The sequence below is a fragment of the Lampris incognitus genome, chromosome 21 (genome assembly GCF_029633865.1).
Source record: "Lampris incognitus isolate fLamInc1 chromosome 21, fLamInc1.hap2, whole genome shotgun sequence".
NCBI lineage: Eukaryota > Metazoa > Chordata > Actinopteri > Lampriformes > Lampridae > Lampris > Lampris incognitus.
The window spans coordinates 15,574,378-15,589,058 of NC_079231.1; the positions used below are offsets into that span (position 1 = coordinate 15,574,378).

The 14,681-nt window shown below is 48.6% G+C and overlaps 1 protein-coding gene across 1 annotated transcript in view; it reads right to left on the reverse strand.

Annotated features, from left to right (window-relative positions):
* The window catches only part of atp11a (ATPase phospholipid transporting 11A), a 63,667-nt gene extending 49,346 nt beyond the window's left edge, over positions 1 to 14,321 (reverse strand). The window contains exon 1 of the mRNA XM_056301147.1: positions 13,944 to 14,321. Within this exon, the coding sequence (XP_056157122.1) occupies positions 13,944 to 13,988 (45 nt within the window). The 5' untranslated portion in view covers positions 13,989 to 14,321. The remainder of the gene's footprint in view (positions 1 to 13,943) is intronic.
* Positions 14,322 to 14,681: the final 360 nt, after the last annotated feature.

Genomic DNA, 14,681 nt, shown 5'->3' on the forward strand with positions numbered 1-14,681 from the left:
TTCTTCGGATTGTTGATTTTTTCGCTAACCCATCTATTCACTTTCCACAATATCTCCCACAGCCAGGGGAGGCGTAACAGGACCAAGACAATGAGGAGAAATCTGTTTAAGAAAACCGTCAATTGTCTCTGCGGATTTAGCATTGCTTCATAAATGTGAAATGAAAATAAAGAGTTCTGGTTGTAATTCCCCCCTTTCCTGCAGGTTGGGGTCTGTATTTAACCTTGCAGAGGCGCTACAGAGGTACCAACACAGCCGCTGCATGACCAGGCGGGGTATTAACTGACACTGTTGGTACTCAGGATCACTTATCAAACAGAAGAAGTGTTAAAACATGAAACTTGGACATTAGGAACAACAAGTTCGGGTGAAAAGTTAGATCAGATCTCTCCTTACTACTTCGCTTGCTAGTAGCAACGGCTGTCCTGACCCGTTGGGCAAAGGTTGAGCGGCGGTGAATCCATGCCGAAGAAAACCAGAAGAAGACAACCACACGCCGAGAGAGGGTATCAGTGAAACCGAGAAAGTAGGAAGCAATGGGACAGATGAGGAGATTTGAAGAGATGGAAGCCGTACCTGTGTCAGGCTCTTCATTGTGAGCGGCCTTAGCAGTCCATGTGAACCTGTGATCCAGCTCTGTCCTCTGAATTAGGACCCCCGCCGTTCGCCCGTCCCTCCATCTGCCTGGACTAACTAACCGAGTGACTGCTTTATTGCCGACTGACTACGTTTCTGTCTGGCCGTTTGCCGCCCTTGCTATCCACCTGCCCCGAGCGTCTGCTCATGCAAGTGACTGCAGCCGGGGCAGAAATCAGTCTGTGGCCCCGGCTGCTTTAGTCAGCCCTGCTCCAGGGCTCCTCTGAGCTGTCACATGATTATCAAGTGATCTGGTGTTGGCTGGCTGCTGTCAAATCCCAAATCTTAAATGAAGTACACCCCCACCGCAACCCCACCGCCACCCCCACCCTACCCCCCACCCTCCGTCTTTCACACTCTGGTTTTGATTTTATCTCCGATTTCTTCACCGCTGTGAAAAGACAAGAGAAACGTTGCTACAAAACCATCCACTTATACGCCGATCAGCCAAAACATTAAAACCACTGACAGGTCAGTGAATAACACTGATTATCTCGTTGCAATGGCAGCTGTCAAGGGGTGGGATATATTAGGCAGCAAGTGAACAGCCAGTTCTTGAAGTTGATGTGTTGGAAACAGGAAAAATGGGCAAGCGTAAGGATCCGAGCGACTTTGACAAGGGCCAAACTGTGGTGGCTGGATGACTGGGTCAGAGCATCTCCAAAACAGCAGCTATTTTCAAATGATCGGAGGCTGTTGGCTGGCTGCTGTCAAATCCCAAATCTTATATGAAGTGCACCCCCCCCCCCACCATCTTTCACTCTCTGTTTTTGATTTTATCTCTCATTCATTACCGGGGTGTTCCCGGTATGCAGTGGTCAGTACCTAGCAAAAGTGGTCCAAGGAAGGACAACTGGTGAACCAGTGTCAGGGTCATGGGCGCCCAAGGCTCACTGATGCGTTTGGGAAGTGAAGGCTAGCCCGTCTGGGCCGATCCCACAGAGGAGCTACTGTAGCTCAAACTGCTGAAGAAGTTAATGCAGGCTATGATAGACAGCTGTGTCAGGACACACGGTGCACCACAGCTTGCTGTGTATGGGGCTGTGTAGCTGCAGACCGCTCAGAGTGCCCCATGATGACCCCTGTCCACCGCCGAAAGCCCCTACAATGGGCATGTAAGTGTCAGAACTGGACCATGGAGCAGTGGAAGAAGGTGTCCTGGTCTGATGAATCACATTTTCTTTTACATCATGTGGCCGGCTGGATGTGTGTTCTTCATTTACCTGAGGAAGAGGTGGCACCAGGATGCACTACGGGAAGAAGGCAAGCTGGTGGAGCAGTGTGATGCTCTGTGCAATGTTCTGCTGGGAAACCTTGGGTCCTGGCATTCACGTGGGTGTTACTTTGACACGTGCCACCTACCTAAGCATGTTGCGGACCAGGTACCCCCCTTCATGGCAACAGTATTCCCTAATGGTGGTGGCCTCTTTCAGCAGGATAATGCACCCTGCCACACTGCAAAAACTGTTCAGGGATGGTTTGAGGAACATGACAAAGAGTTCAAGGTGTTGCCTCGCCCTCCAAATTCCCCAGATCTCAAGCCGATCGAGCATCTGTGGGATGTGCTGGAAAAACAAGTCCGATCCATGGAGGCCCCACCTCGCAACTTACAGGACTTGAAGGACCTGCTGCTAACGCCTTGGTGCCAGATACCAGAGGACACCTTCAGAGGTCTTGTGGAGTCCGTGCCTCGACGGGTCAGAGCTGTTTTGGCAGCACGAGGGGGACTTACACAATATTAGGCAGGTGGTTGTAATGTTTTGGCTGATGTGTGAGTGTAAAAATAATGATAAGGGATGTTTCATGTACCGACTGTCTCGATATTAGCTCTTCAGAATCACATTTATTTCGGCGGATTCTTCACGGTGGATAAGAGTCAGCTGGCTAAACCTGGCATCAGTCACAGAACGGCTGATTGTATTTCCCCCCACAAAGTCAGAAGTCATGACTGTACTGTTGTTTTTGTTTTTCAATCCTCTTCGGCCCGTCTACAAAGCCGATCAGAGCACCTAATCCTGTCCTGAATGTCTCTCCAGCCCTCCATTCTGCTCCACCTATACTCTGCTGTTCGGTACTGTTGTGTTGTGCTGCGTTATGTCAGATTGCATTGTGTTGTTCTGTTTTCCCTTCATTTTGCTCTGCTCTGTTTCACTGGCATCTATTCTCTTCTGTTCTGCTTGTGGTGTGAGACTGTGATGAATCCTATTGCCTTTCCATGTCACCTAGGGAGACCAGACAACGCAGCGCTCACTTGCATCACACACACACACACACACACACACACACACACACACACACACACACACAGAAAGAGCGGGAGGATGAAAATACAACGTTGTAAAACATCATCTCCTTGGAAGCTGTGAGGTGAGCCATTTCTCTCTCTCTTGCTCTCTCTCGCTCTCTCTCGCTCTCTCTCTCTCTCTCTCTCGGTCCCTCTCTCCCGGTCTCTCTGTCTCACTCTCGCAGTCTCTCTCTCTCTAACTCTCTCTCTCTCTTGCTCCCTCAAATTCAAATTCAAATGTGCTTTTATTAGCATGACAAATATACATTTGTATTGCAAAGCATTTTCACATAAAGGATAATAAGAGTGCACGAATACAGAACATATATACATCAACACATGCAATCTCTCTCTTGCTCTCTCTCCTGCTCTCTCCTGCTCTCTCGGGCTCTCTCTCTCGCACTCTCTCTCTGCCTCCTCCACTGTAACAAAGCAACATGGATACAATGCAAGAGTATGTGAGAATGTGTGTGCGAGTCAGAAGGATATGAGGAGAGAGAGAGAGAGAGAGGGAGAGAGAGACAGAGAGAGAGAGAATGTTCATGCCCCATTAGACTGAGGAGCGGTCTAATGGACGCAGGGGAGTCCACTTTCTACAGGCTACAGTGAGGTAATGGTTAGCGAGCGGGTCGGTACACATTTTAGGAGTGTAAAACAATGGATTCCAGCACTGAAGCGTAGAGCAAGAGTAAAAACCACGGGCCCCATCAACGAGTCTGTGTGTGTGTGTGTGTGTGTGTGTGTGTGTGTGTGTGTGTGTGTGTGTGTGTGTGTGTGTGTGTGTGTGTGTGTGTGTGTGTGTGTGTGTGTGTCTCATAAGACCAGCCACCTGACTGGAGCCAAGACCGGCAGCACAAATGGATTCTTTGGATTTCTAACTTCCTCGTGCAGTTCGACTATTCAGAAAGAAATAGCTGCCGGGCTCGCTCCGGCATTTGTGGACGTAGGGAGACCCCTGTGACATGTTTCAGTCGTCTCTGAGGAGGAGTTTAGCGACGCTTTTCAGAACCCGGCAAACGACGGCAATTAAATGATCAATCAAATCCAATCAAGTTTATTTATAAAGCACAACAGCGGTTGACCAACCTGCTGAAATAGCAAAAAACTGTAAAACACACAACCCCCCCCCCCCAAATATAAGACTAGTTGAAAGACAACAACACTCATACTGAGTTAAAAGCCAAGGGATAAAACTGTGTTTTCAATCTTCAGATCAAATCCACAGAAATCCAGGAGCAGCAGGACTAAGTAACAGATTGCAATTTGAAAACAATGCACAACAAGAAGGCGTGAACTACATCTTCATCAGCAAGCACCGCAGCCTATACCAGACCAGGAAGACACCCCAGCAAACGCCACCGATCACCACCTGCACCCGAACACCACTGCCACCAGCACGGTGGCCCAGCGGTTAGCGCTGTTGCCTCACAGCAAGAAGGCCCTGGGTTCGAACCCCAGGCTGTTCCAGGTCCTCTCTGTGTGGAGTTTGCATGTTCTCCCCGTGTCTGCGTGGGTTTCCTCTGAGCCCAGTTTCCTCCCACCATCAAAAGACATGCATGTTAGGGGTAATACTCCTGTCTGTGCCCTTGACCAAGGCCCCCGGACACTGCACGGCGGCTGCCCACTGCTCCTAGCTACACAGCTAGGATGGGTTAAATGCAGAAAGTACATTTCATTTGTATGTATGTACAAAATGACTAATAAAGAGTATTCTATTCTATCCTATACCCCCCATTAGTCTAACTAGCGTGTACCCACAACCACCACCAACCCCTGCCCGTCAAATCCTCCACCGGTCATCTACCCACCTAATGAGTCTGGGCTATGCATGCAATGGTGCACGCCAGCTCTATTCCCAGCCAAGTGCCAGTGAACCAAACTATTTTATCAGAGCGCCTGAGAAAAACAGGTTGGTGTCAGAGACATGGCAACGCACCAGCTGAACAGAGAATAATGTGGCGGCATCAGGCAGCTCATCCAAATCGGCACGCCAGGTCTTAAAGACTTCCTGTTGGGACCTGTTTCTCACTCAATTTACGTGCCTCAACTTACATATACTGTCTGCAAACGTTAACCCGCACTTATCCCTTTAGGAATGCTCGTGTTTAAAACCTTGTCATTAACAGAGTCTAACCACTGTCACACATTACAGTTCAGTGAAGTGAATGTTACATAACTACCATCATATATATGACATTGCCCCACATTATTATACAGTTGCCATACCAACATGGACCCTGGCTCTGCTGCATGACGGAAGCTAAGCAGGTATGGGCTTGGCTAGTACTTGGATGGGAGACCCTCTGGAAAAAGTTGCTGCTGGAAGTGGTGTTGGTGGGCCAGTAGGGGGCAGTCTTCCCTCTGGCCTTAATAAAAAACAGAAACCCCAGTGCAGTGACGGGGACACTGTGCTGTAGGAGACGCCGTCCTTCGGATGAGACGTTAAACCGAGGTCCTGACTCACTGTGGTCATTAAAGAGCCCATGACACAAAGAGTAGGGGGTCTCCAGGTGTCCTGGCAAAATTCCCAACCTGGCTCTCTCCATCTGGCCACCTAATCATCCCCCCATGTAATTGGCTCAATGATTTCTCCCGTTCCCCCTCAAGATGATGTGTGGTGAGTGCTCTGGTGCAAAATGGCTACACAATGGCGGTGGTTGAGGTGAGTTACCCCCTTCACCATGAAGCACTTTGGGTGTCTAGATAAAGTGCTACATGAATGTAATCCGTTATTAGTAGTATAACAGCAATAGTAAGAGCTGTTTCGGGTTGAACTTTTTGAGCCCAGTATGCAAAACGAGTAAATCTAGTCTTGCCCTCAGCTTCCGAAACACTGGTTGATAGTCTAGTCATGCGGAGCAAAATAAAACGAGTCCCCTACATCCCCATCTTGGTCCTATTGTGATGACACGCCAAACAAATTGAACCGAACGCATTTGAATGTGCAGCGAACGTCCACTGTTACATCACTCGGCGCCGCTCGGCTCTCCCCCGCTCTCATCTAGGAGGACAGACATGCCAACGGCCGCGCAGTCTCAATAGTCAGAGAGCATCACGGAGATCTCCTTCAAAAGCCCAGCCGAGGTAGCTGTCATAGAGCTGCTACACCACAGAGCAGTACGTAATCACTGATAATGTTACACAGCAATCCATACACATCATGACATCTGCCTGCATGTGCACAGATACCATGTTCAAGAATCCAGCTGAGGTCCACCATGTTGAACCGGCTGGTACTGTAAAGTATGACCAAATAATGCTCCCACAAATATTTCACATCTCATTTGGAGGAGACATTTTAGGGAGCCCAATTGATTCCCATTATAATCCATTTCGATGACAACACCCAGATAACATCCGGATGTGGGCCACTTCAGGCAATGATGTGGCTCTGATGGTCTTCTTCTGGCCCTGACAAAATGGATGTGAGCCTGAAGTGGCCCACATGTATAACAGCAAACAAACATGGCCCAAATATGCCAAAGCAAATGTGGGCCTTTTTTTGGGCAAAGATGCGGTGCTCTCAGCAACATGTAATCTGGATGTGATCCTGAAGTGGCCCGTGTGGTAAATGGTGAATATGGCCCAAATATCACAAAACAAATATGGGCCACCTTTGGCAAATATGTATGTGGCACATGCGGCATCGCTATGGCTTGGTTCTGGCCCAGATCTGGCAAACAGGAGCGGACCGCCCAAGTGCCATCATCCCACGCGGTATGTGGGCCGGATGAAAGTGTCGGGTGTGGGACGGGTCTGGGCCACAGCAGTTTTGCTACCTGGGAACCTTTACACATAATAGGAAAAGAACTGTTTAGAGGCTACTTAAATTCTAGCTTTAGCTCACACAAGATTCGGAAACCTTCATGAAGACACCAATGTTCTCTTGTGAACGAACCTCCCCCCCACCCCCCACCCCCCACTCCACCCCAGGTGAAAATAAGCGGCTGGTGACTCCACATGTATTGGAGGAGGCATGTGGTAGTCTGAAGCCCTCCCCGGATCGGAAAAGGGGGTGGACGGCTCGGAAGAGTGGGGTAATTGGCCGGGTAAAATGGGAAGGGGGGTAAGTAAGTAAGTAAGTAAATAAATAAATAAATAAGGCACTGCATAGGTTTGCATCTAAATGCTATAGCTAATTTCAAACAGGACGACTGAGACCGACGCATCAATTCGCAATTTCACTGGGATTGGTGTGCGTTGCGTTTGCATTAGTAAGTACTCCAGCGTTTCCCTGCTCAGTCAAAGACATTCCCTTTTCTTGATCCCTGTAAATATTAATTCAATAATGTTATTTTTAATGACCCAAATCAATTTTATCTCTGCTCCCAACAGAAACCCTAACAAATGCTCCACGAGGATAATCACGTCAGCCTTCAGCGGTTTACGATATGTACTGAACGTTCACTCCAGGATGGATCGCCTTGCAACGTCTACAATTCAAGCCAATAAATATCGGTTTTTGCTGGCGTTGCCTGGAAGCAAATGCACCTCCAGGAAGAAGCGACTGGCTTTTTTAGAAGTTGCCAAACAACATTGCGCTACAAGGCTCCGCGCAGCAAAAGCGGCGTGAAGAGAACCCCCCACCGACCGCCGCTGAAAAGCTTTTAGCCCCCGTCCCAGAGGGGTCAGCCCCTTTAATCTGCAATCAATGGGACATTTCTAGAGGAAAAGACATCAACATGTCAGCATTACCCAAAATAACAACGCTAAGATGAACGTATATCGAGAGAGCTGTCACTAGACCTTGCCCGCCTCGGCCCCGGTGTTTTTAACTCGGGCCCAGTGCTAAATTTGACTGGGGTTCGATGCAGGGCCTGTAGTCTTGTCTTTTGTCCTGATCGCGCACGTCATACTTTTTGGAGCAACAGTGGTCCACAAAGGCCCGTCAAACTGGACTGAGTGGTTTGGTTGCTGAATCCCATCTTTTGCACTCGAACCCGTTAACATAACGCGGAGCGTCGTGCAAGTCTAGCCATAAAATACCCTGAGGAATGAATCCCAGGGAAAACGATCAGGTTATGGGACAAACCAAGATGACACCAAAAACCTCGCAGAACTGTGAATCTGAATCTCTTAGGAGAAAAACGAGATTCGAACAACCGTGCTGAACCCTCACACTGGATTTTCAGAGGGCAGGGGATTTTCCAATGAGAGTTTTCAGACCTTTTCCTGTCAGCTTCCTGACGTATATCATGAGTAAAGCGGTGTAATGGAGGATTCAGCGCCCCATCAAAACTGACGCCGTAAAGTGTGTGGTCATGTACCGTTACAAGTGGGCAGCGATAGCCGATAATCAGATTAATCAATAACGCTCTAATGGACCGCGGGGAACGTTGCCCTGGAAGGCCAGAGAGAGAGAGAGCGAGAAAGAGAGGGGATGAGCAAATAGGAGTGAGGGAACAGTTCTTCAAGGTACGGGTACACAGTCAGCATTTAGGAAGAGGATGAGGAGAAAAGGTGCACTTACTTCTCTTCCCTTAATTCCCCCCCCCCTGCTGTCAGCATGTCCAGCCCACTCTCCATCTCAACACTATTTCTTCCGCGCTTTTTGTCTCATCCCTCTTCCTTTGTCTACCCGTTTACTCCCCCACCTCTGGTTCTCTAGCTCTGTGTGTGTCTCTCTCTCTCTCTGTTTGACCTAGGGACCATGGGGAATGGTGTGTGCCAGGGGCGAGCAAGCGAGCTATCATTCCCTCGGACAGAGAAAACATTAAGGTGTCCCTGCCTTCCTCAGCACTTTGACTGGAGACACAGAGGGAAAAAAAACATTATAATGATGACCTGAGTTCAAACGACATATCTCTCTCTCTCTCTCTCTCTCTCTCTTACTCTCTCTCTCTCCCTTTCTCCTTGTCTTCCACTATAGAGGCCTCTACGCACCATTACCCCAGGGCTATCTATCATCTGTCTCTTTGTCCTGTGGGTTCTAATACACTGTTAATGTTACTAGAGCAACAGTGAAATTGCCCCTTAACCCCCCCCCACCTCACCCCCACCACCCTAGCAAATACAAAGAAGAAGAAGAAGAAGTAGTAGTAGCAGTAGTAGTTTTGGAAAAGACATACTTAATCAAAACAGATATGACTGTCCATAACAAATAACATACTTGATTTTCTCGTCGTGCCCCCCCCCCGCTTTCTACTTAATTTCCATTTCCATTCTGTGGCTAAAGCGGCGCATTGTGAAGACGGCCTGTGCAGCCGCGACACAAGATCTGACCCATGCTTCCTGCTGTCGTACAAACACACGGAGGTAGCTGCTGAGCCCGGGTGTGGAAAGTGAAGCCATGATCAGCCTGGAGGAGGCGCAATAAGAGTAAAATGGCTTATGGCGCTCGTTAATCCTTTCGGTAAGGAGGTTAACCCCGATGTACTTTGTGGATGGCCCGCAATATGGACAGGAGGGTGTTACCTTCTTAGCCTGATCCCGGGAGGGACCCTGGAGGGGCAAGCATGCACACACACACACACACACACACACACACACACACACACACACACACACACACACACACACACACACACACACACACACACACACACACACACACACACACACACACACACACACACACATCCATTTCAGCATTCCACAACTGCCTGAACAGCGGCAAACCTTTCTTGAGCCCTGAAAAGTTGATTTTTTTCCCTTCTTTTTCAAACATGTATTCATTTCACAGCATCATTCTGCATGTAAAAACAAATCAATGGGGGCATTTACGTTTGGGGTACTCAAGTTACGGGGGTTTGACTTTCCAATCTGATAGAGCTTCAGCCAAGGCTGAATCGATAGCAGTGAGCTATTAAGAGATTCCCTTTTGCCAAATTGGAGCGATCCTCCCTTGACCAGGTCGTACCCAGGGCTGGGGCACACAAAGTAATAGTCTTGGGGTTTTTTTCTGTCTGCCTGATTGTCTGTCTCTTCCTATCTGCCTGCTGTCTGTCTGTCCGTCTGTCCATATCCCCCCACCACCACCACCACCATAGATGACTCATAAACACGCCACATGGATGTTGGACCGCCGTGTCAGCCAAGCCGGCTATGAATTATTGACACCCAGACAGAGCCAGGGAGTACATGCGATACGTTGCCCTCCTCATCACCGGGCTATTGCTAAATGTTCACTTCCCACCAGATAGCCCCGAGGTGACGGCAATGCCACGCAGATAAACAACATGCTATATATCCAGTAATCCAAAAGTGAAAATCATTACCATTATTATTAGTAGTAGTAGTAGTGGTAGTCGTAGTAGTACTAGTTTTTTTATTTTTCTCCCCTTTTTCTGCCCAGTTGTATCCGGCCAATTACCCCACTCTTCCGGTCGCTGCTCCACCCCCTCTGCCGGTCCGGCAAGGGCTGCAGACTACCACACGCCTCCTCCCATACATGTGGAGCCACCAGCTGCTTCTTTTCACCTGACAGTGGGGAGTTTCACCAGGGGGATGTAACACGTGGGAGGATCACGCGATTCCCCCCCAGTTCTCCCTCCCCCCTGAACAGGCCCCCCGACCAACCAGAGGAGGTGCTACTGCAGCGACCAGGACACATACCCACACCCGGCTTCCCACCTGCAGACACGGCCTATTGTGTCTGTAGGGACGCCCGACCAAGCCGGAGGTAACGGGGATTTGAACCGGCGAGCCCCGTGTTGGTAGGCAACAGAATAAACCGCTACGCTACCCGGACGCCCCCGACATACAGTAAAGTTGTGCGGCCCTTTGATTCTCTACAAACAGACAGGAAGTCAGACGGAGACAAGAGAGGCACTCCCTGTCCAGGAGGACTCCAGATTAGTCAGCAGCAGGGGAATTCTGGGTAGCTGCTTTAATACAAAATCCTCCGACATGGCCGTCAACCTGGGGGCGGAATAATTCAAAATGCAAACTGGGCCCCAAACAATATTACTGTTTGATTCACATGCTGGTAGTAATGCACGATAATTTGTGCTGAATGTCCTTGACGGGGGTGCACACAAGCTGTTTGGAGATGTGTGTGTGTGTGTGGGGGGGGGGGGCAAGAAACCACTGCCACAGAAACCAGTGAAACCAGAAGTCTTTTTGTGGCAGCCAATCTACCGCTTGTGTGCATGTGTGTGTGTGTGTGTGTGTGTGTGAGAGAGAGAGAGAGGAACTAGAAAGTGTGCATCACTGTGAATAGGTTATTTCATTTGCAGTGACAGAAACAGCAGATGAGCACATCGTGAGTAGAGAAGAGAGAAGAGACGAGAAGAGAAGGAGAACAACCTAACATCCATTACACAGTACATGTAGTGAATACATTAAAAGCACATAAAGTCGTGAAGCGTTTACACGTCATGATGATTACCTCTCCTTGTCTTGGCGACTAGAGGGGGACGACGGCTACAAACATTATACAACTTTAGTGGCGTAGATGTTCGACTTGAACGACAGCTATAGGCTTATGTAACAACTTCTGCCTTCTTACCAAACCGGAGATGGCAGCTACTGGAGAGACCGGCACACTTGTCCGAGTAACCCAACAATAATGCAACCAGCATTGCGGTACTCGACGTGTCTGTACAGTTACTACACCAAAGAAATTAGTCGAAGCAACCGAATTAGAGCAATGACGAACCACGTCTTAACTAAAGCATTATCACCGTGTTAGTACTGTTAGTCTGGTAACTGATGCTTTCGTGCAATATGGGTTATAAGGCTGAGCTATGCTGTTTCAGAATCGACAGCACGGTACATGTGCAATAGTCACAGTGCAAAGGATGCAATGTAATGTGAAGCCAGTTGGGCCCATCGGTCATGCTGGGCTTAAACTTGCATTGCTTGATAGAAAATTAAATCAAGCAGTGTTCGCTTTTTCATGACTACTCGGAGGGAGAAAAAAAATCTCATGCAGCTGACAAATAATATAATTTACTCTGATTTAATGGCTTCCTGGACCGACTCTGAAATCCCCCGAATATTACTCGGCCATAACAGGCTGCATCTGAGCACTGACCGGTGAAAAGGAGACATCCTGATCGACCCAAGACTACTGAGAAGCCTATGATTTTTGGATAATATGAGTGTCAGAGGAAGCTGCCATTTACATATCACATGACAGAGCCTCTTTGGTGTATCCAATCTATTTCCAGTCTCCTTCTTCCTATTCCTTCTCTTCCTAGACCCAGCTCTGCTCATTTTCTCTCCTCTCCACTCATCATGCTAAAGGGTAAATGAGGACATATCAGTCTCACAACTCCCTTGTTCTCTCATTTCCTCCTCACTTCACCCCTTTGTCTCGCGGTCTCCTACTGTCTGTCTGTCACACCAACAGGCTGGACCACCACTGTGTCACTGCTGTACACTGTGAAAATGTGATGTAACACTGCTGAACTGGCTTTCTGATGTCAAGCTGTGGTGCACATACTAATCAATACTTTTCACAGGACAATGGCTGGCGTGTGTAAGCTTTATAACCCAGTTGATTGTTGGCTTACGCTTGTGTACGCAAAATCAAAATATGGAGGTATAGTGTGCACCGTGGAAAGGCATGGGGTAAAATGTAAACAAATAATTCGAGGCCAAACGTGAGTAAACTTAGTCTGTTAGTCCTTTCATGTGATTTAAGTTAGACGCCATTAAAAATGTGACAGCTTGCTGTTTGGCTTTCGGTGAATCTTTTGAAATTGAAGTTCACATAACGCCTCATCAGACAACAAGAGGCTAACCAACCTGGGTGAATGAGAACATTTTTTTTGCATGTTTGGGTGTGCAGAATGGCACAATGAGTAAGTCAGCCCAGCCTCATTAACATACAGGAGGACGTGGGATTCAACCTGCAAGTATACTTGGTCTGCTGCAGACCAAGTATACTACCAAGGTCTGCTGCAGGCTTCATAGACGCTGTGTTTTATCTGACCTCTGCTATGCTCCCCCTGTGGAGGTGGGGCAGTGAGAACAGGGCCAAATAAACTGTGACTTTATATTCTTGATGCTATTCTTATTACTACTAAGAGTGATCAGACCATTTGTTCAGGTGAGAATTCCTCTGAACTAGTGACGCTCATACGAATTTAGCACACAGTGTTGCCCAGGCCAATTTACAGCGAAAACAAAAGTATAGTAGAGCTTGTAGTCAATGACCCCGTCCTGTGAGAAAGGCAATCCCGCAAGGGTTGGATGCATGTCTCTGCGTGTGCCATGCTGTAAGCCTCTATTTTACTCTGTGCAGCAAAATGCATATCCAAAACGGCTTTTATTTAATCAGCCATCTGCAACAGTTGGAAGAACATGCCTAAGCCTCCCCTAGCGTGCATATAAACCTGCATGAGCCCTCACGTGAGCGGCGCTTCCCCTCTCTGGATTATTGCCAAATCCATTACCGCGCACTCTGATGCAAACCACAGCCTATACGGGCTATAGGCAAAGACTTGGCTGTTGTTGCCTATTGATTCGACGGAGAGCATGTGAATTACATAATTCATGTGACTGACTGCCTGACTCCTCTGGTTACACAGAAGTTTTAGAGAGTGAAAAGTGTCACAAAGCTGCAAGAGTGTCACTTTCCCCACTTTTCCGCGGAGCCGTCTGTATTCGCTGATTTGAGAAGCTGCTGACGCTGCAGAATCCTACAGCCAGCTTACACGGTCCACCTTGCACCTCTTAATAACTTCCTACCAGCAAATAACTCCTCACACACTATAAAGCGCAGACAACACGTCGATGGACAATTCCGCGAGCAACTCTGCCCAACCTGCCCTCGGCTCGCCCTCCTTCTGAGACCGCCTTTCTGTTGGAGCGACGACGGAGGGACTTGCACGTTAACCACCACAGACCAGTTCATAACTTCCCAATAATGGTTTCACGCCGTCTTCCTGACGTCAGGCGATTTCCCCAGTGGGCTTCTCCCTTTCCTCCCTTTTCCCCAAGACTGAAACTTGAACCAGATGAGCGGCCGCCTCATTACGCGACACGAGACCTGTCATGATAGCACGCGATGATAAAGACCGACAAAACATGGTTTAAAAGTCGACGGGCGGCCCGAGACGGACGGAGAACTTACGTATCTGCTGATGAGGGTCCGCAGAGTGCTGAGGTCCATCCCCATCCTGGTCGCCTCTCCTCACGGGACACTTCTTATTACCGAGGCGCGTCGTTTCCTCAGCGCCTGTAGACGCCTAGCTTCTTTCTTTCTTGCGTTTTCTCCGCGACTTTCATGATTGCTGCGCCCCCCCTCCTCCTCCTCTCCTTCTGTTCTTCTTCTTCTTCTTCCTGAATTAAAGGATCGCTCACTCGTCCCGCAAATCCTCATGGAAAAACTGGCATTAGGCTACGACGATGGGCTCTCGTAGTTTTTTGTTTTTTTGGGGGGGGGGTCAGTTTCTATATACATATATATATATATATATACATATAAGTGCAGAAACAAGTTTAAGGCTCCCCTTCTTCTGAGACTGTGTTTCTGAAACAAGATCTACACTACTATAAAGTCTCTCGCTCTCTCTCTCTCCCTCCCTCTCCCTCACTCACTCACTCACTCACACACACACGCACACACACACACGCACGCACACACACACACACCTACCCTTCCTGCGCTCGTAATCCTCTTGCTCTCGCCGTGGGGGAAAGGAGATTTTCTGTCATTTTACGTCACGGGGATCCAGGTGGAGGGAAGATGAGAGCGACTGCGCACTCTAGCGTTGTCTGGAAAATCATCGCAAGTCTAATGATGAATATCCATCCATGCCATTATCCAAACCGCCTGTCCTTACTCAGGGTCGCGGGGGTGCAGGAGCCT